General features: G+C 36.5%; 7 protein-coding genes across 10 annotated transcripts; 4 read left to right on the forward strand and 3 right to left on the reverse strand.

Annotated features, from left to right (window-relative positions):
* Positions 1-254: 254 nt before the first annotated feature.
* On the reverse strand, positions 255-2,442 carry LOC148168022 (uncharacterized). Its single transcript, XM_088045341.1, has 3 exons — positions 2,095-2,442; positions 1,913-2,046; positions 255-1,865 (listed from the first exon to the last, which is right to left on the reverse strand). The coding sequence occupies exons 1-3, from the start codon at positions 2,300-2,302 to the stop codon at positions 351-353; spliced, it is 1,857 nt and encodes a 618-aa protein (XP_087901467.1). The 5' UTR covers positions 2,303-2,442; the 3' UTR covers positions 255-350.
* Positions 2,443-3,831: 1,389 nt separating this feature from the next.
* Positions 3,832-5,267, forward strand: LOC148168023 (mitochondrial basic amino acids transporter). Its single transcript, XM_088045242.1, has 3 exons — positions 3,832-3,953; positions 4,001-4,164; positions 4,212-5,267. Exons 2-3 carry the CDS (start codon positions 4,131-4,133, stop codon positions 5,045-5,047), a joined length of 870 nt encoding a protein of 289 aa, XP_087901368.1. The 5' UTR covers positions 3,832-3,953; positions 4,001-4,130; the 3' UTR covers positions 5,048-5,267.
* A 1,817-nt stretch (positions 5,268-7,084) lies between these two features.
* On the forward strand, positions 7,085-10,361 carry klhl10 (kelch-like protein 10). Its single transcript, XM_088045489.1, has 4 exons — positions 7,085-7,466; positions 7,514-8,143; positions 8,191-8,669; positions 9,606-10,361. Exons 1-4 carry the CDS (start codon positions 7,297-7,299, stop codon positions 10,316-10,318), a joined length of 1,992 nt encoding a protein of 663 aa, XP_087901615.1. The 5' UTR covers positions 7,085-7,296; the 3' UTR covers positions 10,319-10,361.
* A 1,112-nt stretch (positions 10,362-11,473) lies between these two features.
* Positions 11,474-15,027, forward strand: Gpb5 (Glycoprotein hormone beta 5). Of its 2 annotated transcripts, none has more exons than XM_088045663.1 (3): positions 11,474-11,557; positions 13,245-13,466; positions 14,516-15,027. In XM_088045663.1, the coding sequence occupies exons 2-3, from the start codon at positions 13,248-13,250 to the stop codon at positions 14,762-14,764; spliced, it is 468 nt and encodes a 155-aa protein (XP_087901789.1). In that variant the 5' UTR covers positions 11,474-11,557; positions 13,245-13,247; the 3' UTR covers positions 14,765-15,027. The 2 variants fall into 2 exon arrangements, with proteins under 2 accessions (XP_087901789.1, XP_087901788.1); XM_088045662.1 differs by having other exon boundaries at positions 11,489-11,557; positions 13,242-13,466.
* A 2,488-nt stretch (positions 15,028-17,515) lies between these two features.
* Gpa2 (Glycoprotein hormone alpha 2) lies at positions 17,516-18,696 on the reverse strand. Its single transcript, XM_088045681.1, has 3 exons — positions 18,353-18,696; positions 18,023-18,132; positions 17,516-17,963 (listed from the first exon to the last, which is right to left on the reverse strand). The coding sequence occupies exons 2-3, from the start codon at positions 18,129-18,131 to the stop codon at positions 17,704-17,706; spliced, it is 369 nt and encodes a 122-aa protein (XP_087901807.1). The 5' UTR covers position 18,132; positions 18,353-18,696; the 3' UTR covers positions 17,516-17,703.
* A 730-nt stretch (positions 18,697-19,426) lies between these two features.
* Positions 19,427-21,145, forward strand: LOC148168027 (tumor protein p63-regulated gene 1-like protein). Of its 3 annotated transcripts, none has more exons than XM_088045278.1 (6): positions 19,427-19,730; positions 19,854-20,061; positions 20,111-20,287; positions 20,347-20,454; positions 20,567-20,700; positions 20,746-21,145. In XM_088045278.1, the coding sequence occupies exons 1-6, from the start codon at positions 19,520-19,522 to the stop codon at positions 20,964-20,966; spliced, it is 1,059 nt and encodes a 352-aa protein (XP_087901404.1). In that variant the 5' UTR covers positions 19,427-19,519; the 3' UTR covers positions 20,967-21,145. The 3 variants fall into 3 exon arrangements, with proteins under 3 accessions (XP_087901404.1, XP_087901405.1, XP_087901406.1); XM_088045280.1 differs by having other exon boundaries at positions 19,714-19,806; XM_088045279.1 differs by lacking the exon at positions 20,347-20,454 and having other exon boundaries at positions 19,428-19,730.
* On the reverse strand, positions 21,127-22,302 carry LOC148168028 (uncharacterized). The gene is made up of 3 exons (XM_088046160.1): positions 22,282-22,302; positions 22,179-22,229; positions 21,127-22,126 (listed from the first exon to the last, which is right to left on the reverse strand). The coding sequence occupies exons 1-3, from the start codon at positions 22,300-22,302 to the stop codon at positions 21,161-21,163; spliced, it is 1,038 nt and encodes a 345-aa protein (XP_087902286.1). The 3' UTR covers positions 21,127-21,160.
* Between the last annotated feature and the right edge of the window lie 464 nt (positions 22,303-22,766).

Raw genomic sequence — 22,766 nt, forward strand, 5'->3', positions numbered from 1 at the left:
ACCAATAAAGCCACGTTCACATCACCTTTTAAATGGTGGCGGAAGTATGGAATTCGCAATTTATTGCCAGTTTTTGGACGTAAAGTGTGGACAGGAAACGCGGAAAGCATTTTTTTGGCAAAATAAGATAACCGCCAACAAAAATGCGCATTAGTTTCTATTTTTTCTCCCACGTCCAAACAAAAATGACATTGAAGAAGTGATAAATACGTCTGGTGCATTTATACTCTAACACTGATAATAATAAAACTACATTTTGCGCATAATTTAGAATTTTTATTATCAGTTGAAACAGCTTTAACAAAATATTTTCACAACTTATCACAGAACTCGAAAATAACGACAAATAATTACACAAGTTCGATAACAACGGATTCTCCTGGCCACAACGAAACATCTTTAAACGATATACTCTCGCTTTGCCAGTTTGATCTTGGGCCAATAACGACAATTCCTGTGTACAATAAAGTTGATAAATCTTGATTTATGGTTCCATTTCCAAGGTTGCTAACGACCACGTACGATTTTTTTCGCGGGTACCACCTTTGAATCACCAGCAAGTTGTCGCGAGAGTAAATCACCTCAGAGTTGGCTTTATGATCACCTTCTTTAGTAATCGAGTTAAAAAAAATTGCCGGTGACTTGGATCGAAGTGTTGTCATGTGAGTGACCGCCTCTACTTGGTCTGTGTCGAGGTTTGTTTTACCACCGTACATCCAAGGGAGGACTTTCGATTTTTTCTTGTCGTTCCAAGCCATCACGGTTAAGTGGTGGAGGTGTTGCTGGTCCTTACGGTCACCTTCCACATCCAGCACTTTTTGGAGACCGATTTCATTACCGTAGAAGATGGAGGGAGTACCTGGGAGCATGAGTTGGAGTAAAGTAGCTCCAAGAGTTGCGTTGGCGTATGGAAGGATGTTGGCGAGACGGTGAGAAAATGATTCGTCTCCAAGACTCCAGTGAACCCATGGTAAGCCGGGTTTGGAGAAAAGAGTACCGTTTTGAACAGACTCGATTTGTTTAGTCACTGCTTGAAGACCTTTCTCGATTTCCAAGCGCACGTCGACCAAATCAACGTAATTAACAATGGTACCAAAAGCCTTACCGACGGAGTTGAAGAATCTGTCGCTGACTATGAAGATGCGGTCAATGCCGATTGTTCTTTTCCATCGTCTCAAAGATGGTATGAGATTAGGGTCGTCAATAAAGTACTCCATTCCTTTGAGATAGAACCCGCTGACTCCTTTACTAATCCAGTAAAGCAATGCTTCCTCCACCACATCCACACTGTCTTTATGTTTCGTCTCTGGAAGCTCCTGGTTGGTACTGTTGGTACCATCGTTCTTTTTCTTTAAGTGATCCACAACTGGAAACACAGGAAGATCCAGAACTAGTGAAATATTCTTGGGCTCGAGATAGTTTTTTATTAACTTCTCCAAGTCGTTGATTGTACCCAACTCCGGTGCGATATCAACCAAAGTTGACACGTTCTTGTAATCTTCTGGATAGTTCGGAGTCTTGAAGATCGAGTTGAGTCTCACGGCTCTGACTCCCAGAGAGTGAAGGTACTCGGTTTTGAGAGCAATTCCTTTAAAATCCCCGTATTCATCACCATTACTCGCGTAGAAACTCGCAGGGAAAATCTCGTAGAAGACTTTTCCTTGGTACCACTCAGTGTAGGGATCACAAGTGTTTGGTAGAGTGGAAATCATTGTAACAACTAGTCCTACCATGGCCACGAGACCTGAAATGAACAACCCCAGAGAACATTTTCGGATCAGCGGCCAATTCCAGGACATGAAAAAGTAGTTATCTGGAGGATTTCGAAAAGTAAGTTGAAGCGGCTGGACTTTCCCGGCCGTTTCCTAGAAAAGTTGACATTGTAAAATCACCAAGTCAATTTCAATCTAACCTCAGCTGCAGTGTTCTCATCCTTAGTAATATGATGATATGCGCTATTCCTGTGATTCAACAGTTGGGTACAAGCCGGTTCTGCCAAAGCCGAAGAACTCGAAGACGCAGAGTCTCCCGCACATTTATCATCATCTAAAATAAACCAATGTCATCTTTGTTCCCTTGTTTGTTTTCCCTAACCTTGAACATGTTTTTGTAACATGGTGGCCAATTCTTCTCCCATAGCATAATTAGTCTGACTAGACTCTGGTAATGCGTTAATTAGATCATTCGTTGGAGGCGAGGGTGTTATCAAGGGACAAATCGACGCCACCTCATCGGCAATAAAAGAGTTCGTGGGTGACAATGGTAAATTCGTGGAAGAGCTCACTTGTAAAAATCCATCCATGATGAATTCAAAACACCACTAAATTAACGCGTCTAACTTCAATTCGTTTTCAATTAAATGCATGTGATGTGCACAGCTGTTCGACCATTTATAGTAACGTCGCGACGCATGACGTCGCGGCGCTGACGGGCGGCACGTTTGAAAAACGTGGCTGCGATTTCGGAGAATGTTATTTTCCGATATTTGTTAATGCTGGGAAGTGAGAGAGGTCAGTTATGGCGATAACTGATAATTGATAAATATGACTCTTGATAAGAGGCGAAGAAAAATTTTAAAAAACGAACTATACGTATATTTAGATATTCATTTGTAAATTGTTAAAGTTTGTTTATTTCTCTGCTACTAAAATCTAAATTAAACAAATCTAAAAAAAAAGTTTAAAAATAAAAATTGTGTAATTAAAATTTGCCTCGGTTCTAGCGCATTCACCATTTTTCAAAATCTGTATTTTGTTAAAATATGACTAACAGATTTTCGATTAAAAAGAGTTTTTCAGATCAAGATTCCAAAAACATATTAAGAAAACTACTTTAAAGCAAAAAAGCCTGAAGCTAGTGCCAATTTGAGAATTCTACCAACTGAAATTAAAATTTTGACATATCTAACGAATTTAAATTGAATAACACAGGTAATTTTGAGATTAGACTCTGCTAACTGGACTATTTATTATTTTATGTACATTCCATTAAAACGATTCATGTGACGTGACTAGTCAAAATTTGCCAATTTGCGGTGGAAATTAAGAGTGTGAAGTATAAACTCCCAAGTTTAAGAAGTTACGGCTTGGATAAAATTGTCTAATTTTCGTCAGGTCTAGAGTTCAAGCTATTGTAGTCATCTCAAAATTTATCGGACAAATTTAAATTCTCAAGAAATATGCGTCTAAATATAGACACATAAAATATTTCAAAACAAAAAAACTTGATATTCGTTATTTTTCCAAATTTGCGTCAAGCCTAATCTATTCCCCAACTCTTTCAATAAATTGGCGTGTAACACGAAACTGTAGTTCAAAGTTTATTGATTGGAATTTTTACATTGTTAATTTATCGTCAGAATATTTCTCAATTTCAATGTTATTCAAGTGGAACGTGCTCACGTCGTGTCTTCTGCTTACAAAATTCGCGATGTAATTATTGGGAAACCTCAAAACTCATGTCGTAAAATAAAGAAATGTTTTATCAACTTGTTATTTTTTAACAATAAATGAAGAGGTGGATATGTTATCAAAAAAACTCTAATGATGCCAAAGCTTTACATCACCATGGAAACAAAATTACTTAAATATTGTTTATTGAACTCATTGATAAAAGAAGTTGAGATATTCGCAACAGGATATGGGGGCAATGTTCTGAATTTTTACCACACGTTTTGAGTCGGCGAAAAACTTTCTTCCAAAAGCGTAATAAAAGATTGTCGACGCGTCTAATGTTTTCCTGGAAATTTTTCGCACATGAAGCAAATAGAAGAAAAATCAGTATCAATGCAGCAATAAATAACCAATTTAAGATATGTTATCACCTGACCCTTGAATATTTCATGATGAGTTGAATATTCACAAGTCACTCTAAGCTGAGAGATTAACGAGAACAGAACGCACACTATTATGTGTTATTGTGTTTATGTCACTCACAAATATTGAAAGAAAAAGGTAACAAAAATGGAAAATGTGGCGCCCGAGTTAATGGAGTGTTTTAGCAGTACATGGAGACTAAATTTCCGCAAGTTTCTTCAATCGTCGCAAATCGGAATCATTTCATTTTTATTAGTTCGAACCCTTTGGAGTTAAGTGTTTTTGTGGACGTGTATCACATAGAAAGTCCCGGATATGGCTCTTGACTTTTTCGCTGGATGTCTTGGAGGTAAGATCGCCAAGAAACCAAAGAGCTTCGTTAAAAGTTCGTTTCAGGGTGTGCTGGTGTGGTAGTCGGTCATCCTCTGGATACAGTAAAAGTGCTTCTACAGACACAAGATGCGAAGAATCCTAGATACAGAGGAGCAGTCCATTGCTTGCGAACCCTTGTGGCCAAAGAAGGTCTCCGGGGTCTCTACAAAGGAATGTCAAGTCCTCTTGCTGGAGTTGCCGCGATCAATGCTATCGTCTTCGGAGTGTACGGCAACACCCAGAAGTACCTCAAATCTGACTCGTTAACATCTCATGGTATAGCCGGTGGAGTCGCCGGAATGGTCCAAAGTTTTATCTGTAGCCCCATGGAACTCGCCAAGTCTCGCTTGCAAGTCTCTGACGGTACCAAAGGTCCTCTTGATTGCCTCCGTAAGATCTACACCCATGAAGGCCTCCGTGGTGTCTTCAGAGGGTTGAACGTGACCATAGTTCGTGAAATTCCCGCATTTACATCGTATTTTATGACCTACGAATGGTTAACTCGAACTGAAGACAACCATCCAGTTTCGACAGCTACCATGCTACTCGCTGGAGGTACCGCTGGAACAGTTTCCTGGGTCATTGTTTATCCCGTCGACGTTATAAAATCCCGCATGCAAATCGAAACGAAATACCTCAACTCCTTCGACTGCTTAAGAAAAAGCGTCTCCACGGAAGGCTACCGATTTTTATACAAAGGTCTCGCGCCTACGATTGTACGAGCTTTTCCAGTAAATGCCGCCACTTTCGTCGTGGTTACGTGGACTATACGTTTGTTGGGTGATAATGATGTGACAGGGAAGGTTAGAGATGGGGAAATGTTGTGGGGGCGGTGTACGGATGCTGTTGTATACACTTAAAGTGTCAGAGGCGGCTCCCATTTGGTAAAATATGTCTGCTCAAGAAAATGTGCACTGCTTATTTAGTGATAAATTATACAAACTGATGTTTCATCACATGAATATGCAAAAATGGAGCTTTAGAACTATGTATTTATTAATGGAATCAGAATTACAAAAGACGAGGCGCCGTGAATGTAGAAAAGATGTGTAATTATTTTAACAGTAAAGGTCACTTTTATATCGTTGTTTTCTTTACGACCCTAACAAAGAAATCATTTGAATGAATGGTTTATTATTATTAGTTATTTGCAGTAAACTTATCACAATTTAAAAAAAAAGCCACGACTTGTGTTACGTGTTCTTAAATCAATTAAGACCTCCAACGTAATTAAAAAACTTGATAATTGTTACTTTGTACAACAACTAGCACGAACACAAATTATCTAGAATTAGTCCTACGCATTAAGTTCATTAATGATATTAGCTATTCGGTTATATCAGAATTTCGCGACTTTTATCATAAGCACAACAACGTCCAAAAAAAAGCAATCAATTAAATGAAGGCGAAGACTTTTACAGGAAGAAGTACCATAAGGTCATTACGATCAAGCATTTCAAATGAAAGCGATTCTGTTTACTATGAAGGACGTTTAGTTGAATCAAAACAATAACAAGTTTGTGGATGGGGTTTACCCATAACTGAGTTTCTTGTTATGCGACCTTGAGTAAGGGAAAAAACTAGTTCATAGTACTACGTCTGTAACTATAAACAAATAAAAAAATGAATGACAATTTGTCTCAAAATGAAAAAAATACGCACTGCTCAAACCAGAGGAAGGGACGGATAAAGAGTTAAATAGATAAAGAGGTTTTAGTTTAAGCAAAGTCTAAAAATAGTGTAAATAAAATCAAAAGTGTATCCATAGTTTAAAGCACCGTCAAAAAAAAAATCTAAAATGTCTAGAAGTTCCAAAAGTTTTAAAAATTTGTAAAAAATGGTGGATGCGCCAACTTGCTTCAACTAAATTCAATTTAAGTGATCAGAAAAGTGACTATTTTATAGTCAATTTTGTTGGTCAACACAATTATTCTCTATCAACATAATACTCGTATGTAACCTAGAAAATAGACAAAAACATTTATAAGACAAAATAAATCTAAATATGAAATAAAATTAGCCTGAAATCGTAAAAAAACAACCCGTGGAGTAAAATGATAACGCTGACCCTAGAAGATAAAATTTTGCTTATCTTAACATGCCTAAACTAACGGGTTAGAGAAAAAGATTAGTTTTGCAAAAACAAATTTTTATTACACAATATTTTATACACTTTTTTTTTATTCCTGCATCATTTTATGCTGCATCAGTTGGTAACAGAAGTGGAAAAAACTTTACGAATCTTGACTACAATCGTGTGTTATGGAAATCTACAAGAAACAATAGTTCTGTAGCAATATCTGAGATAAATAAATAAACTCGGTTTTATCATAAATGTCTAATCAAATGAAAAATGTAAATTCAATTTTATCTCTGGAAAGTTTCCCATTATAATAACAATTCTTATTACTTTTAATTAAGCTTGAAAACGGTTCGTAAAACTAGAAAACCGTTGTTTTAGATAATGAAAATTCAAACCTCAGAGATTTATTAATAACAGCACGAAAACCTTAAGATAACAAAGAGATAAGTGTTTAAATTTTAATTTGTTGTAGAAATAAAAACAATTTTGCATGTAATTCGACTAAAATTTCATTGGTCAGAGTTTTGATTATGTCATCGAGGTCTTTAGCTTGTGATGTTCTCATGAATTTCACCAGAAAACATCCCGGCATTTCTTATCGTCATGCGTCAGTTTGAACTTGAACTATTATCAACGAATTTGAGCGATTTCAACATGTTGCAGACTTTTCTATTGGAGATTCTATTTATAACAACGGTAAAATTGAAAACAGTTCAAATTATAACAATCCATTGGGCCAATAAAACTCATATTTGAGTCACTAATTTTCCCGACACATAGATTGATGAGGTTTGCGCCATTGTTTTCACACGCTTATGTTGCTAAGAATCCGGTCTTTAATATCCACCGAAATGGAAAAGCTTTTGTTTCGTCGCAACCAATTAGAAAACGAATTTTAAAACACAATAGCCATCTTGGACTTAAATGTCATTTTGACTTTAAACAAATTTCAAAAACTCAATCAAAATTACTTGTGTTCTTTACCTTCCGTGAAAGAGATCTAGCAAGACGCAGAAGTACGATGAGATGCAGGATGCAGAAACCGGTAAAGGGCGATGTATGAGCATGCAGGCGATGCAGACGTTGTACGACCTGAGGGAAAGCAACCAACTTTGTGATGCCATAATCGTTTTGGACGATGGGACTGAGATTCCCATTCATCGAGCTTTACTCTGTGCTTGTAGCTCCTACTTCAAGCATGTCGTTCTTAAGTTCTTATTCCTTGATAACTCTTTAATTTCAGAGCTGCTTTTACCACCCTCCTGCATAATAAAAACGAAACCAAAGTCCAAATCCCTGGGGTAAGTGCAGAGATGATGCACATCCTGCTGAATTACGTCTATTTGCGAAAGCTCGACCTCAATAAAAACAACGTTTTCGACGTGCTTATCACGGCAGATTACTTGAGTATGTTAGGAGCCTTAGAAATGTGCTGCAAATACCTCGAGAGCATCCTCAACCCAAAGAACTGTATTGGCATTCTTCTTTTCGCCCGCAATCATTTTTGTACAGATCTTGCACAAACATGCTGGAGATACATTATGAAAAACTTCATCCAGATCGCCCAACAGAGCGAAGAAATTTTATTGTTATCACTCAAGGACTTTCAAGAAATCATCAACGCAAACAATTTAAATGTAAAAAGTGAAGAAATTGTTTGGGACACCATTCTCAAGTGGATCAACCACGACGCGGAGCAGAGGAAGAGTCATATCGTAACGTTGATGAAGTGCATCAGACTGGGGCTGCTGGAAACACAGTTCTTCATGGAAAAAGTCAGAGACCACCCATACGTCTCTTCTTGCGAGGAATGTCGTCCCGTGGTCATCGAGACCCTCAAGTTCTTGTACGATCTTGAGAGGATCATGCATAAGTATATTCCAGTTGCTATTAGTTTTCGACTTATCAAGTTTTCTTTAGAAACGGCGAGGTGGTCACCCCGGAAATCGCTCGTCCCCGCCTCCCGCATGAAGTCCTTTTCGCCATCGGCGGCTGGAGCGGCGGGTCTCCGACCAACTACATCGAGACGTACGACACTCGAGCCGATCGTTGGGTAAAAATCGACGAAGTGGACCCATCAGGACCTAGAGCGTACCACGGAACCGCCGTCGTTGGTTTTAACATCTTCGTGATTGGAGGTTTCGACGGCATGGATTACTTCAATTCCTGCAGGTGTTTTGACCCCGTTGGCAAAGCGTGGAAAGAAATAGCCCCTATGCACGCTCGGAGGTGTTATGTTAGCACAGCGGTGCTAAACAACATAATCTTCGCTATGGGTGGTTATGATGGGCATCACCGGCAAAACACCGCGGAAAGATACGATTATAAAACTAATCAATGGTCGTTGATAGCGTCTATGAATATGCAACGATCCGACGCCAGTGCTTGTACATTGAACAGTAAGTGATTTCTGTTTTCAGGTAAAACATAACGAGTCTTTAATTAAATTGATGAAAGGGCTAAGGTCGTTACGCGAATTATTTGGTCAAAGTCGTTGAGTGAGTTCGTGTTACTAATCAACAATGAAAGGATAACTCACTGCATTAACGAACTTGTTTTAATGTTCTGTAACAGCTTAATGCTGTGGAGTTATGTTATTTGACGTCCGTCGTAAAAGCTGCACAAACGGTGATATGAAAGAAAATTGGAAAAAAACACGAAAATCATTCTACAATTCCACAACTTTCATTAAATATTCTTTTGTGTTTGGAAATGGCACGAAAATTTGTTTACACATTTGTTTTGCATTAACAAAAATTGGAAACCGCGCCAGGATATTTAATTATTGAATTTTTACTACATCTGTGACTGACAACAAAATAAAGGGGACTCTCATTTAAGTTTTACGAGGTTTTGAGAGAAAATTAAACATTTCCCAGCAGAAAAATGACGAAAGTTTTATAAATAAAAGAAACGTTTGCCAAGTGAATTAAAACTTTGCACGTTATGACTACTTATAGTTTCATTGTTTCAACAGCTTGAGACTGAGCAACAATAATTGTGTTGGTAGGACCTTGGAAAATTATGTGTTTATGAAGTGAAGCGCTAAAATAAAAGAAGAGAAATTCTAGTACTAAAACTAATCCAATAAAATTAGTTCTGCGGAGCTACCGAGCCATCATTAAAAGAAGGAATCGTATTACTTCACATTTATTCTTCAACTGCTCAAAAAAACTCACATTTTAACAATTTCACACTTCCTGACATCGGGAAACAGAGCCTGTAGTCAAGACCTGTCATGTAGGCGTCATATTTCACAAAACATAGTATTCATCAACACCTCATTTTCTTTAAAATTCACTTTTAAGAAAAAAAATTGACGTGTAAACTTCCAGATAAAATCTACATAACTGGAGGCTTCAACGGGCAGGAATGTATGCATTCGGCTGAAGTCTACGACCCAGAAGTCAACCAGTGGACGCTGATTGCCGCAATGAGATCTCGCCGTTCGGGAGTGTCTTGCATTGCTTACCACGACTTCGTTTATGTAATCGGTGGATTTAATGGCATTTCGCGAATGTGTAGTGGTGAAAAATACAACCCCCATACGAACACATGGACGCCCGTACCGGATATGTACAACCCTCGGAGTAACTTCGCAATTGAAGTGATTGACGATATGATTTTCGCAATCGGAGGGTTTAACGGGGTTACTACGATTTTCCACGTGGAGTGTTATGACGAAAAGACGAATGAGTGGTACGAAGCGACGGATATGAACATTTACAGATCGGCATTGTCGGCGTGTGTGGTGGATGGTCTGCCCAATATTGGAGATTACATTCATAAACACAGAGATAGACTAATGGAGGAGAAGAGGCAGAAGATGATAGCTCTGGAGAGCCAGAGACAAGGAACGGGAAATATTCCTCCTCCGCCTCCTAACCCCCCAGAAAATATCCTCACTGCAGCACATGGGAATCTACAACAGTTGAATATTCTTCAACAATTAAATAACAACAACAATGTTAATGACAATCAAGTAGTGCCTGTGGCTCAAGATCCGCTCCTGATGGAACTGGACGATGTCGAAAACGACGTAGAGTGATTCGAGGTTTTTATTATGGAAGGTATTCTGCATGGACTATGGTGTGGCCGTCTCTAGTTCTATCTAAATGTACTAATTAGATTTCATTGTATTTTATTTATACACATCTTTTACATTTAATATAACATTTTATTGAGTGTTCATGTTCATTATTTTTGCATATATGTATACACACACGTGTATGTTCCTCCTGGGTTTTACGACAAGACTGTTACTTGGAAGTCGGATACTAAAAGATGGTCTTCATGGTCATAAAGCTAATGAAAGGAAATTAAGTGTACACGTCTCGGTGCTACCCCAATTCTGTTTATTACAATAAAAGCTTTTTTGTGGAAACTGCGTCTTGTCGCAACTACAATTTTGCTTCCCATGTGAAAGGCAATGTCCTAAAAACGTAACATGGTTTTTCTTCTCTGTAATTCAAAAAATTGGAGCAAAAACAGCGCTAAGCGATTCATAAGAAACCAATAATAACAAAAAAATAGCGCAATCAAAATTTTATTAACTGCAACTTTGTGACCGGCGCCTCCACCAATTTTCTGAAAATTCCATACAGCAAATTGTGTCAGTTTGAGCTAACCGCGTTTATGTTTCACATTAATTGTTTTGGATTATATCAATTATACCATAAATTTTCGCCGCCACTCAAATCTCTAATAAAATAAAATTGACATGCCCGCTAATAAAACGCTGAGTATTCCGATTAAACCTCTCGTTAAATAGCCATCAAAATTTATTAATGACAGCATTAACACACTATCGTGTAAAATGTCTTTTTTTCCTACCTACACGAACTTCCTTCCGTTGTCTCATTAAAACTTAAAGGTGTACCATTAAAGGGAAGGTTGGATTTCCCGATAACTTAACACTGATCAACCGTAACCGAACTTAAGGTAAAACAACTCCTTTTGATTTTCTCGGAACCTCGTAACATTTTCATTGCTCCAGTCTGTGCATAAATTCGCGATAAGCAGTAAGTTGACTATAAGCAAGTCATTATTAAGTAATGACTTGCAAAGTACTTTTTAATTAAAACAGTCATCTTCGAAGACGAAGCTGTTATTTTTGCTTTTGGATGAGATTGTAAAGAAGAGCAATAAATTTTTCACACCTGAAGCGCTTGCGCTTTTGAAAACACGCCCTCCGGTGTATAATGAGCGCGGTACACAACTTTTATTAATCAGAAAGTTGTCTCACTGTCACCTTTAGAAGAACCCACCTCTTTACAGACAACAACAGGTGAGTTCAACGTGATTTTTGCTTGCTTAACTTTGATAATTGAGACACAGGTTTGATTTTAGCGCGAATTTAAACTGCTTTCGGTGTTAAGGAATGTTGTTATTTAATTGTAATGTTAACAAACACTTGGTTAACTAGTTTAGTCTTATTGTTAAAAAGTGGCAACTATTTAGAAAGTTTCCGGTCCAATTGAGACTATTTTCTTTAGTTTTCCGCAAGAAAAACTGTCCTGGGACAGCGTTTTGTTTGTTGAATTGGCAGTAATGACTGTGTTTTAATTAATTACTCCAAAATTCTCAAATTTGAAATTGATGTGATTAAACTATCAATCTTTAATTTTATAAATGAAAATATTTGTAAATTTCTACTTTTAATGGGGCGTCTCGACCGGAAGTACACTTGTTCAAATCGTTGAATATTTTATCATTATTCTCACAGCATGAAAATTTACGATTGTAATAAATATGTCGTAAACCACTGCAACGTATTTAAATCAAACATTTCCGCGAAAATGCACCGCATAATATTTAAACAAAATATATTTTCAACCTTTCAAAATTCAACTACGTTGTTACAGAAAAATCAATTTTTACGTTCGCGAATATATCAATCAAACTGGAACCGGCAATAATAAAATAAAATTTGACAAAGTCTTACTGGGGACAACACATTTGAAACCAATAAAAGTTAGTTTCTTAGAATAATTATTCTTTAATTGTATAATCTCGTTATTAAAATTATTGTACTGTCGTTCACTGAAGACTTCAGACAGTTTTACCAACATAAATGAGTAAAATGATAAAATATGTAATGATAACTAAACATGAATTTTGGGTATAATTATACGAGTTTTAAAACTTTTCAAGTTCCAAAGTTTTTAGGCTCAGAATCCTATTTTTTTTATTTAGAAGTTCCGAACCGATTCTTTGGAATCCTTAAGAGTTTGTTAAAATCTCTTCGAAGTTTTCTGGTGTTTCTATAACTTCTCAGACTTTTGCAAAACAATTTTAATGTATACAGGGATTCTCTAGAACTCTCTTTAGATTTTTTTTGGATTCTTTATGATTTTTAGTGTCTACATACAAATTTACAAACAACAAAATTTTAGAACTGTAAAAAAGAACCTAAAACTTTAACGATTTCATACAGAAAACCTGAAAAATTCAAAATTCAAACTCTAATTTGAAAAGCTGTAACTCTGGGAAACTACAAACTTAAAAAAAATCCCATTTACGAAAATATCTAGCAGTACCGAAACAATGGTTTGGCTAAAAATAGAATAGTGGACTGAATGAAATTTGCGATTTGTGATAAGTTCCGATAACTAATTAATTTAAATTAAACCGACAATTGAAATGACTGGGACAGACATAAAATATAATGAACGTAAAATTCAAATTCGTAATTATGTTAGCCGCATCACTCTGTGGTCCATTCGAACATCCTTAAACAGTCCTCCCACTTATTTCTTAATTAACTAGATGTAAGTAAAACTATAAAACGTTTAATCTTCCGAATTAAAAACCTCTCAAAGCAAACCAATCAAAAAACTTAAGACTAAACGAAGTTGCCTCTCCATGCTACCACTAATTAGAATTTTTTACACAATTTTCTACTTTTCGCATAAATTTTCTTGCTTTTAAGATTTCTCTTTGCATTATTAATACATCAAAGCTTCCTTTAGCAGATCATGTTCGTTGTTCAAGTGTGGATTCTGGTGGGTTTGACTGCTTTAGTTAGTTGTCAAAGTATCATAGAGGCCGGTCTTGAGCCTCTGGATGTATCAGCTACCATAGAATGCCACAGAAGGATGTATACATTTCGAGTAACACAGTCGGATGAGAATGGTAAACAATGTTGGGACACCCTTTCGGTGATGGCCTGTTGGGGTCGCTGCGATTCAAATGAGGTATGGATTTTTTCGATTTAATATCGTTTTGATTTGTTGGCGTTTTAATTGAAATTTCTGAGAGTATTTGACGCACAAAGCTAGAATTTATGTGTTATAAATGTGAAAATCTACAAGTGTATAAGAATGTTGGGAATCAATTTGCGGCGGGAACACCACAAAGAGAATTTCAGGATCGGGGAAAAACCGGACAAAGGAAAAAACCCATCGCTTCCGAAAAACTAAATTAGATATAAATAGCCACCGGCCGCTTAAAAGCTTAGGATAAGAGTTTTACTCTAAGCTTTAAGTATCACTTTTATGAAAAATTTTAGGTGGGAAATTATGACGCAATAAAACGCCTTCAAATTGTTTAATTATTGTTCTGATTTAACGGCCACCGCTCCATTTGTGCTTTTTAACAACCCATTTCACAGGTCATAAAACTAACCGATTAAATATGTCCATTAATGTCTGAAAAAACACAACAACACAACGCTCTTTTAATGAATGCATTTTTAAATCTCGTGTAGTAATCCATCGGTCGGACATTGGAAAACCGAGCAAATCTCTTAAGCGGCACAATAAATTTGGGTCACAGAAGAACGGAAACGTGCGTGATGTTGCAAGAAAAATCCATCAAAATTAATAATTAATATTCTAATAATTAGAGTAATCACTTCTTCAGGAATTAGAAGTGAAAAGGCGCGGCGATTTGCCCTTTTTGTGCAGCAATTGCCGCCAAAGTCGATTAACACTTTTTATCCGTATTAATGAAAATTGACTTGTCAGGGGACACGAGTTTGCATTTACAGACAATGAATCATATCAGCTAGCGCTCACACTCATTATCATTTATAATTGACAGCCAACGGTAGTAGAAATTCAGAACTTTAACCCGGCGCCTCCACCATTTCTATCTTTAAAACCAACATTTAAATCTCGCTATAAAAATAACAGTAAACGCGCTCCGCCGCTTATTCTACCGTAAACCCGCCCGGTTTCATTCCGAGATTGTTTTGCAACCCCAAGACATCTTAATTAAAGTTGATGGTACCTTATCGTTATAGATATCCGATTGGAGATTTCCCTACAAAAAATCGAGTCATCCCGTTTGTGTCCATTATGGCCGGAACCGCTCCGTTGTCACTTTAAGACACTGTGAAGAAGGTGCCAATCCAACAGCTGCCAGATACGAATATTTGGAAGCTGCTGGGTGTAAATGTCAACAATGTTCTTCGTCTGACACCAGTTGTGAAGGCTTAAGATATAGGCCACAACGATCTCATCCGGCTTCTCTAGGTTTCAGGATTAACTAATTTCACACGGATAATTAATGTACAGAACGTCAAAAAGAGTCGTGGCTGGAGAGAATTTGACGTTTTGTATGTTAACAGTGGCGATGTACTGGAGAAATAAGTCTATTTTTATAATGAGTTGAGAGAATGTTTTATTTATTTGTAGGAAAATGTGTATAATGTACATTTCTTCATGTTCTGATGTCAAGACTTGGTAGCCAGTATTAACTGTGTTTTATGTACGTATGTCTAAACGATTAATAAATAATTTGGAGTATTCATCAGCAAGTACATTTTTTTGTTGACACCCAATTTTAAGTTCTAGATAAACAAATTTAAAAAGGTAAGTACCATAAATTAAACTAAAGTTGAAATAAAATAGAATAAACATCAAATCTCAAACTGATTTATTGCAGTTTATGCGTTAAATAAACAAAATATTGCACACTTGCAAATAAATTTCAGGAACGCGGTGCATACAAAATTTCCTCGCGAAATTTTAGACTCTGAAAATAAAATCCAAGATGATATATGAGTTATTAATACTATATGTGCACAACACAGACGGCAAATTCTGTAAAAATTTGTTCAAAATTGTGCAGAGTAAAGCAAACAAAGTTTGTTTACAGAAAAATAAAGTATGAAAAATTTTTGGAGCAATTAATTTAGTAATTCAAACTCTAATAAAACTTAAATTGGTAAATACTGGAATTAATATAAGGGGTCAGTGCCGGTATCAAATCCATTCTTCCTGCAGCGAATTTTTTATTTGCATAAATTCTTAGTTTAAAAAATTTCAGGATTTCGTGGTGTCCATTTAAATACTTAAATAACTGAGAAATTAATTTAGATGTTCTCCTCAAATTTTTCAAAAGAACAAGTTGACCAAGCAAACCAAAATCACTTGAACAAAATTTGAAAATTTTCCTTCAAAAGTTAATTTATTTAAAACCCACGAGTACTGCGACCTAAAATTCCCAATTCCTCGATCTAATTTTACCGAAACTGCTAAAAATTTTCCGAATACGCATTTCATGTAAGCGTGTTAATAACATGAAACTTTTGAAGCTAGTTCGCGTGCACTTTTCCAAATTAATTAATGGAATAATAGTTGAAGAGTAAATGGGCGCGACACTGGACACGTCCCTTGAGAAAACCGTTGTAAAATGACCACAGTAGTAAAGCTATCCCGTCCAATCTTCCACACTTAACGAATCAATTACATTTATTTTATTTTAAAAGGTTCAGACAATAACTGACCAGAATGAAGGTCCTTGATCCTACAAAACAGGACTATCTTCGCCCACATTTCAGGTGCGATACACTTAATATATGCAGTACCACGGCATCGAGATTGTTAAGTAATACAGAAAGCTTCGAGCGATTTCACCGTTTGCTTGCTTGCATCGAAAAGCTCGTAAAATGGATCGTTTATTCGTGCTGAACCACAACTTTAATATCGTCTGCTAATATCGAAATTAAAAAGCTCGATTAAAACTATTTTAGGTTGCAAATATAAAGTTGTCTTATTTGCATTTTTATCATTTTTCCTCGGTACGGTACCCTCATCACAAAACATGTCCAAAGAGAAATATGTAAGGAATAACAATATTTGAGCTCCGGAGAAATCCGGGAAATTTTAGAATTAAACAAATAAGACGGAAAGGTTTCATATTAAGTATGTAAAAGCAGAGAGCTTTGCACGTCCGGTTTACATCACAAATCAGGCATTAAAATATTTTGTAATGAAAGTAAAATCAGTCAGAAAAAAATTGTCACTCAATATTTAAACACGTTTGTGATCAATCAGATGCTTGTGAAAATTTAAATTTGGGTCGAAATTTCGCCCGAATGCAATCACTGACAATTACATTGAGCAAACACGTAACTGGCAAACCGAAGCAAACTTTTTAAATTTCCATTTTCGCATGTAAGGAAAATTCAGCACAGTAATAAGACTCATACGTCTCCAAGGATTAAGCATAAATTAACGTAACTTTATTAAGTAATTTTGCACGTAATTGGTGCTTTTATGCGAAAATGAAAATGACATGCGATGGGAAAATGTTTTTCGAGAATCATCAATATGGTAATTAATTGAAAGTGGTGACTTTTTAGGGAAATAAAAAATCGATTGTGTCTGGAGAACCTGAATCATTTTGTGTAAAGTTATGCCTTGAGTGCAACAAATGCATTTCTTGTTGTACTCGGAATATACGGTTTCAAGACTCTAGGGATAAAAAGTCTTTTTTAATCGGTTTTTGCACGCGAAGGCCATAAATAATTTTGCTTTTTTGAGAATGAAAATGAAACCGCACCAATTCCAGTTATTCGTTTCATCAATTTAGGAAAAGCGTGCGGTCGACTAAATAGGTTGAATTATGTAGGCGGGAAAGAAATTAAAAAAGGACCACGATATAAATGTTGTATTACATTATATTTAGTTACTTTATCTACAAGCGCTTCGATCCTGCGGTGAATTATATTTATAACACACTAGTGAGTTACCGTTTAGTACCCACCCTTGTGAATAAATAACCGGTAAAATGGAAAAAAATCGCTACCTGTCATATCAATCAGCAAGTGCCGCCAGGATTTTCTGGTACGTTTGAAAGTCTCCGAGCTTCTGGTCTCCGCCAAGCCAAGAAAAAACTAAAATAAAAACGGAAAATGGTAAAAACTGAGGTTTTCTTTAAAATAGGAGACAATATTTTAAACAAACAATAATCTATACTTTTATTTATACAATTATGTACAAAAAGTCTGATAAGATGACTATTAATGAAGCACTTTATTAATTACGAAAAAAATATCTGACAAAGTCTAAAACGAAAAACATTAATGAAAGATAGTTTACAGTTCAGTCAGTCAGTATAATATTTACAACAATCCCCTATATTAAATGTACATAAACATTTACATAATCTAAAGTACTATATTAGTCTTGTGTCGAAATCCGTTTAATCCTTCTTACAATGATAACAAGAGCAGCTAACAGCGGATTTAAAAGTTAGCGTTCGCACACCATCCACGCATAAAACTCGAGCTTCAACAGGTTCGGTTTCCATAATGTTACAACATTGTCCAACAGACGTAACAGGTTGCGTTGGTGTAGATTTAGGACCTGATGGCACAGCCCAGCTTTCGCAAAATCCTCGACAGGCGTTTGTAGTCATTTGAAATTCTACACATTCTGGAATGCTGATCTTCCTCGTGTGTCCTAATGAAAATTAAAAGCTCATTAATTTCAAACGAAGTGGTGAATCTAAATCTACTCACCCACTCTATGACATCCGGGTTTCTGCCAAGCTTCTTTTGCATTAACAGTAGATACCATAAACGCATCGGATAATGATAAGAGGGTAAATAAGAGCCAGCATGCAAGCATCCTGAAAAAGTAACTCCAATCATTGAACTTTGATTGATGAAGTCAGAACAAAAACAGAACTTTTAATAAGTAAATCAGAGATACTCATTGCCGACGGCATTTTCAATTAGGGATGTTAAATCATCCCCTTCCCCAAATCCAACTTTGTTTAATTAAAGAATTTTAATAAGTGATACCCAATCGGAGTTTCTATGTTTGATTAATTTCTACGGAAAACTCACCTGGATCGCAGTCGATGCTGCGGCGTCAGCGTCGAAACTTGAAATGAAGGGATGAAACACCGGTATAATGTTTTCTATCTTTCTTCTACCCCCACTATTTCAGCACTACATACACCCCCGAGTTGTGACGTCCTTCTTCAAAGAATGAACAAAAAATTATTTTATGAAAATTGCTTTATTTCGTTTTTCCATTAACAGCTGAACGAAGGATAAATTGCTCTGTCCCGGAAACTAAATGATCCGTGTTGGATTATACGGCGCGAAGAGGATTTTTCCATATGCATGATGTTTTCGACCCACGCGATTTCACAAATTTTACAGACAAAAAACAGTGACTCGAGGGAATAGTAATTTTGAATTTTAGTGCTTAACGTATGAATTGCTAATAGCGCGCTAACTTTATGTAATAATTAAGCAGGACAATCACGACATTTCTTCAGGATATGTCTGTGTCTGGCATCGGAAAATGTTCAACATTCTCTGGGGCTATGCAGAGTTGTGCGTTGGACAAACCGTGGCAGTGAGATCCAACTTGACTTACAAATTAAAAAAAAATTAAAAAGCCAAAGCTAGAAACATGACTCCAAATTTTAAAATCGTAAAAGTTCGAAGCGTTAAAATTAAGTAAATCAAAACAAAAAACAACACATGGATACCTAAAGATAAATCCGTTCAATTTGACTAAAACCCGGAACAAGACAGCAAACATTACTCATGCGGAATTAAACGCGCTTTACAAGAAATAAATCATATCGACGTCTCCCACAAGGAGTATTATTACAACATTGGAATTAAATGGTGCTGCTTGCGACAATATACTCGTAGGAGGAAATCGAATTTGATTTACGTTTCCATTTAAAAACTGTATCACCATAAAAAAACAAATAAATTCCTCACAGTTGAACAAAGGCAGTCATCTTCGCGTTCATTAAATTAGTAAATCCAGCAGATTTTTATTTTCATTTTCTTTTAATTGAGTGTAATTTTGTGTTAATTTGTTGTGAATCTTATCTTCGATCTGTGCCCCCGGATAATAATAATAATAATAAAAATGTTGCAGTAACCCGACGCCACCTGTTATCAAGTTTGCACATTGTCGCGTTTGTCACTTTGACGTTTCAGTTCCGATCAGCTGATATTTGTAAACAATCCGTGGCAGCTCTCAAAATGATAGAAGACACTCTTGAAGAGGACCTCCTCCACGAGTTTAAGGGTGGAACTTTATCAATAAATCCTGAAACTAAATTAAACAATGATAAGCTGATAAAACCTGAATCTCCTGATAAAGCTCACGATAATGAATTACCGAAAACAAATAAAAATGATAACCGTTGGACCGCCAATTTCATATCTCCGTTAACGTCAATTCCAAATAAAAGTAAGTTATGGATAATGCAACTGCACTATGTCACTAAATACTGGGCTAATTTTGTGCCCTTCTGTGTTTAGTTTAAGTAGGTAACTTCTTCCTTAAGCACGTTTTCAATTTAACACTTTTTAGTTTCTACGACTTTGTGGAATAAGAATCCCAATCCCCAAACGCCCTCGAAAAATAACACCATTCAACAAACAATATGCATCACTGAAAACCCTAATAACTTCTTCACGTTTCGTGAAAGCGTTCTAGCGCGGGCTTTGAGTGAATGCAAGGAGCAATTCTTGGATGAAGAGACAGATGGGCCTCTACTTGAAGCTTTTCTTCTCACTCAGTATGAATAGCAATTAAACTAACATCAAAGACTTATTTCCTTTCTGTAGAATCAGCCACTGGAATTCTGATAAAGAGAGACTAATATTGCTGACTCCTCAAACTCTGGTTGTTTGTAAATACGACTTCATCGCTCTAAAAAGGTTGGGTTACAGAAAGCTGCCACTTGATATGATTGAAGAGATTATTTACGGGGAGCTGGTTTACCCCAGTGGATCGCTCATTCCGTAAGTTTTCTTCTTTTTGGTTGTTACAAATTAACAATCGTCTTTATCAAAATGCTCAGCCAAATGAACGGAATTGTGGATGGTCTCTCCAATGCGTTGGAGAATTGCCTAGTTTCCAGATGGTCGCGTACTGAAAACAGACAACTAAGTAACTTTTTCAGACCTAGGTATATGTAGATGTTGATATGCACTTGTTTTACTCACCAACATCCCTGCATGCTTTAATGTACTTCAGAATTGCATTAGTATCCCTCATCGACTGTTTTGGTGTCTTTTCAGTAACCGGAACGTGAAAGGTGTTCGCTTGGTGTGGAACAAAAACAAACCTCATAATTTTAGTTCCTATTGGAATCCCTTCAACGATGATGTTCCCTTCTGCACGTTCACATATCACCCTTTGTTCTTCCATCAAGGTTTGTAATGCTCCGCTATCACATTGTAAACATTGTAATTTTCAGAGTGCGTTGATGAAAAACTGAAGAATTTGTACTGTTTGGAAACATTTGTGGAGAAGCTCTCCAAAGCCGTAGCAGATCTACCACTGAACGAGCTAAGCAAAGAACCGTGTACTATACAAGAAAAAGATATTGTATTACAGACTTATGTCGGAATCGGGTCTGTCATCCATAATCGAAACGCTTTGGGATTCTTTAAAGTGAGAGGAAAATTTAGCTTCTAATGTGATATTTGAGATATTTCATTGTCAATTCTACTTGCACCTTTTTATGACTCTCGCAATACAAAACGCACCAATCTATAATACGATATCGATCTCGATGTGACACGGAACCAAATATTTGTACCTTCCCATTAGATGTTTTATCGGCCTATTGGTGTAATAAACAAAAATCAAGCAACTGATTGGTTTTATCTTCAGCTAAAGTCAGAAGACCCAAACAAACAATTCAAGACATCCGCTTTATCTTCATGGCTCATATGCGGGACCAACTTCTTTTTAAACTCATTCTGAATCTGTCGAACTATCAACAAATTTTCTTGATTGTATTGAACGGTTTCTGGTTCTTCAATTTGAATTGTAGCCACAGACTTTTTTTCTTCAAGATGCGTGATATTTTCCATAATCCCTCCAACCCACGCCTCAGTTTTATTGAAAAGTTCTTCAAATTCTTCAGTTAACTCTTCATTCGTGATGGTAAGATTATCGAACACATCAAGCACTTCTGGATCACTGCTAGAAGGAAACATCGCTTTGTACTCTTCATCCATACGCTCGAATGTTTTTCCAGTTTCAGTTTTCATTGCTTTATCTTCACTGGTCAGATTTTTCATCAAGTCGTAATTCTGTTGGGAAAATTGATACAGCGCCGAAACAGAGTCAGAGAACAAATCCTCAGAGCAGTTATAAATGTTTTCAACTTCCTCCATCGTAAAGAAATCATTGTTAGTCAGATATTTTGACGGGAACTCAGATTTTGACAAACTCTGAAACCGTGGAGATTCTGGTATGCTTCTGAAAGAGTTATCTCCTTGGGAAAACGACTTATCCAGAATTGTGATGTCTCCTTTAAGCAGCGAACCTTGGAAATCACCCCGTTTCTTCAAGACATACGTCAATAAACCACGGATTTTCATAAGGAGCCATCGAGCTTTAGTAGTGTCAGGGTTCACTGAGTTTGTTTGCTCCATAAGCTCTGTTAGTTCTTGTCGGGAAAGTTTCGACTTGTTTTTCAAATGCTGCAAAAGTCGGTCATGCATTTGTTCGAGAGCTGCAGTTATAGTGTTGGAAGTTTGGCTGTAACTGAGCTTTTTGATTGGTTTGCTGAGGACTGGGGACTCCTCGCTGAAGAGTAAACTGCTTTCACCCATCGCTGGGATGAGCTGGAAAGGAATCAAACAAGTGGAATATTGAAGGCATAGTAATTAAAAATGCGACAAAGGATGTAAAATGTTCTTGTTTTTTCATGTGAGGAGCTTGTAGAATCTAAAAAATGGAGAATTTTAGGAGAGCTTTTGAACAATCATCGAATGTAAACCATGATCTTGACTGGATTCATGGGATTCACAGAATTCAACTGGCTTTCATAACTCGCCATAAATTGTGTGGAGAGATTTGAAACTTAAGTAATAACGAGCTCTGTAGCTGCATATTGAAAAAACATAACCATATAACACAAAAACTTGATACAAATGGACAAAACAACCCAAACAAAAACATATCAAAGCAAACTCCAAAGAATTGAACAAATTGTTGTGCAAATATAACGATAAAAACGCTTTTTTATCGCAAAAAAGGATTTCACGACCGGCAATGGCCTCATTGCAGTCTTTAAAACCAAAAAACGCTGCTCCGGAACAAATTTTTGTTTAGGCGACGTTAACAGATACAAAAACAGAATTACATAAAGAACACAAATGCAATTAATACTCAGAAACTTCTTACGTTTTCTCTCAAACTCCCAAATTCGAATTCTACCACCAAATTCACAATTTTAACAAAACCACAAGCAAAATGTTGACC

Source organism: Gnatocerus cornutus, chromosome 9 (genome assembly GCF_029298725.1).
Source record: "Gnatocerus cornutus isolate USDA-ARS CGAHR chromosome 9, icGnaCorn1.1, whole genome shotgun sequence".
Taxonomy (NCBI): domain Eukaryota; kingdom Metazoa; phylum Arthropoda; class Insecta; order Coleoptera; family Tenebrionidae; genus Gnatocerus; species Gnatocerus cornutus.

Excerpts from the sequence above, each read along its gene's own strand:
- LOC148168022 (XM_088045341.1), bottom strand. The coding sequence starts at position 2,302 with ATGGATGGATTTTTACAAGTGAGCTCTTCCACGAATTTACCATTGTCA. Across the intron at positions 2,047-2,094 it reads GTTACAAAAACATGTTCAAG|ATGATGATAAATGTGCGGGA; the intron begins GTTAGGGAAAAC and ends GGTTTATTTTAG. Across the intron at positions 1,866-1,912 it reads ATGAGAACACTGCAGCTGAG|GAAACGGCCGGGAAAGTCCA; the intron begins GTTAGATTGAAA and ends CAACTTTTCTAG.
- LOC148168023 (XM_088045242.1), top strand. The coding sequence starts at position 4,131 with ATGGCTCTTGACTTTTTCGCTGGATGTCTTGGAG. Across the intron at positions 4,165-4,211 it reads TTTCGCTGGATGTCTTGGAG|GGTGTGCTGGTGTGGTAGTC; the intron begins GTAAGATCGCCA and ends AGTTCGTTTCAG.
- klhl10 (XM_088045489.1), top strand. The coding sequence starts at position 7,297 with ATGCAGGATGCAGAAACCGGTAAAGGGCGATGTATGAGCATGCAGGCG. Across the intron at positions 7,467-7,513 it reads GCTTGTAGCTCCTACTTCAA|AGCTGCTTTTACCACCCTCC; the intron begins GCATGTCGTTCT and ends CTTTAATTTCAG. Across the intron at positions 8,670-9,605 it reads CAGTGCTTGTACATTGAACA|ATAAAATCTACATAACTGGA; the intron begins GTAAGTGATTTC and ends GTAAACTTCCAG.
- Gpb5 (XM_088045663.1), top strand. The coding sequence starts at position 13,248 with ATGTTCGTTGTTCAAGTGTGGATTCTGGTGGGTTTGACTGCTTTAGTT. Across the intron at positions 13,467-14,515 it reads GTCGCTGCGATTCAAATGAG|ATATCCGATTGGAGATTTCC; the intron begins GTATGGATTTTT and ends TTATCGTTATAG.
- Gpa2 (XM_088045681.1), bottom strand. The coding sequence starts at position 18,131 with ATGCTTGCATGCTGGCTCTTATTTACCCTCTTATCATTATCCGATGCG. Across the intron at positions 17,964-18,022 it reads ACCCGGATGTCATAGAGTGG|GACACACGAGGAAGATCAGC; the intron begins GTGAGTAGATTT and ends AATTTTCATTAG.
- LOC148168027 (XM_088045278.1), top strand. The coding sequence starts at position 19,520 with ATGATAGAAGACACTCTTGAAGAGGACCTCCTCCACGAGTTTAAGGGT. Across the intron at positions 20,288-20,346 it reads CCCAGTGGATCGCTCATTCC|CCAAATGAACGGAATTGTGG; the intron begins GTAAGTTTTCTT and ends CAAAATGCTCAG. Across the intron at positions 20,701-20,745 it reads CCCTTTGTTCTTCCATCAAG|AGTGCGTTGATGAAAAACTG; the intron begins GTTTGTAATGCT and ends TGTAATTTTCAG.
- LOC148168028 (XM_088046160.1), bottom strand. The coding sequence starts at position 22,302 with ATGAATCCAGTCAAGATCATG. Across the intron at positions 22,230-22,281 it reads TGAATCCAGTCAAGATCATG|ATTCTACAAGCTCCTCACAT; the intron begins GTTTACATTCGA and ends TCCATTTTTTAG. Across the intron at positions 22,127-22,178 it reads AACATTTTACATCCTTTGTC|CTCATCCCAGCGATGGGTGA; the intron begins GCATTTTTAATT and ends ATTCCTTTCCAG.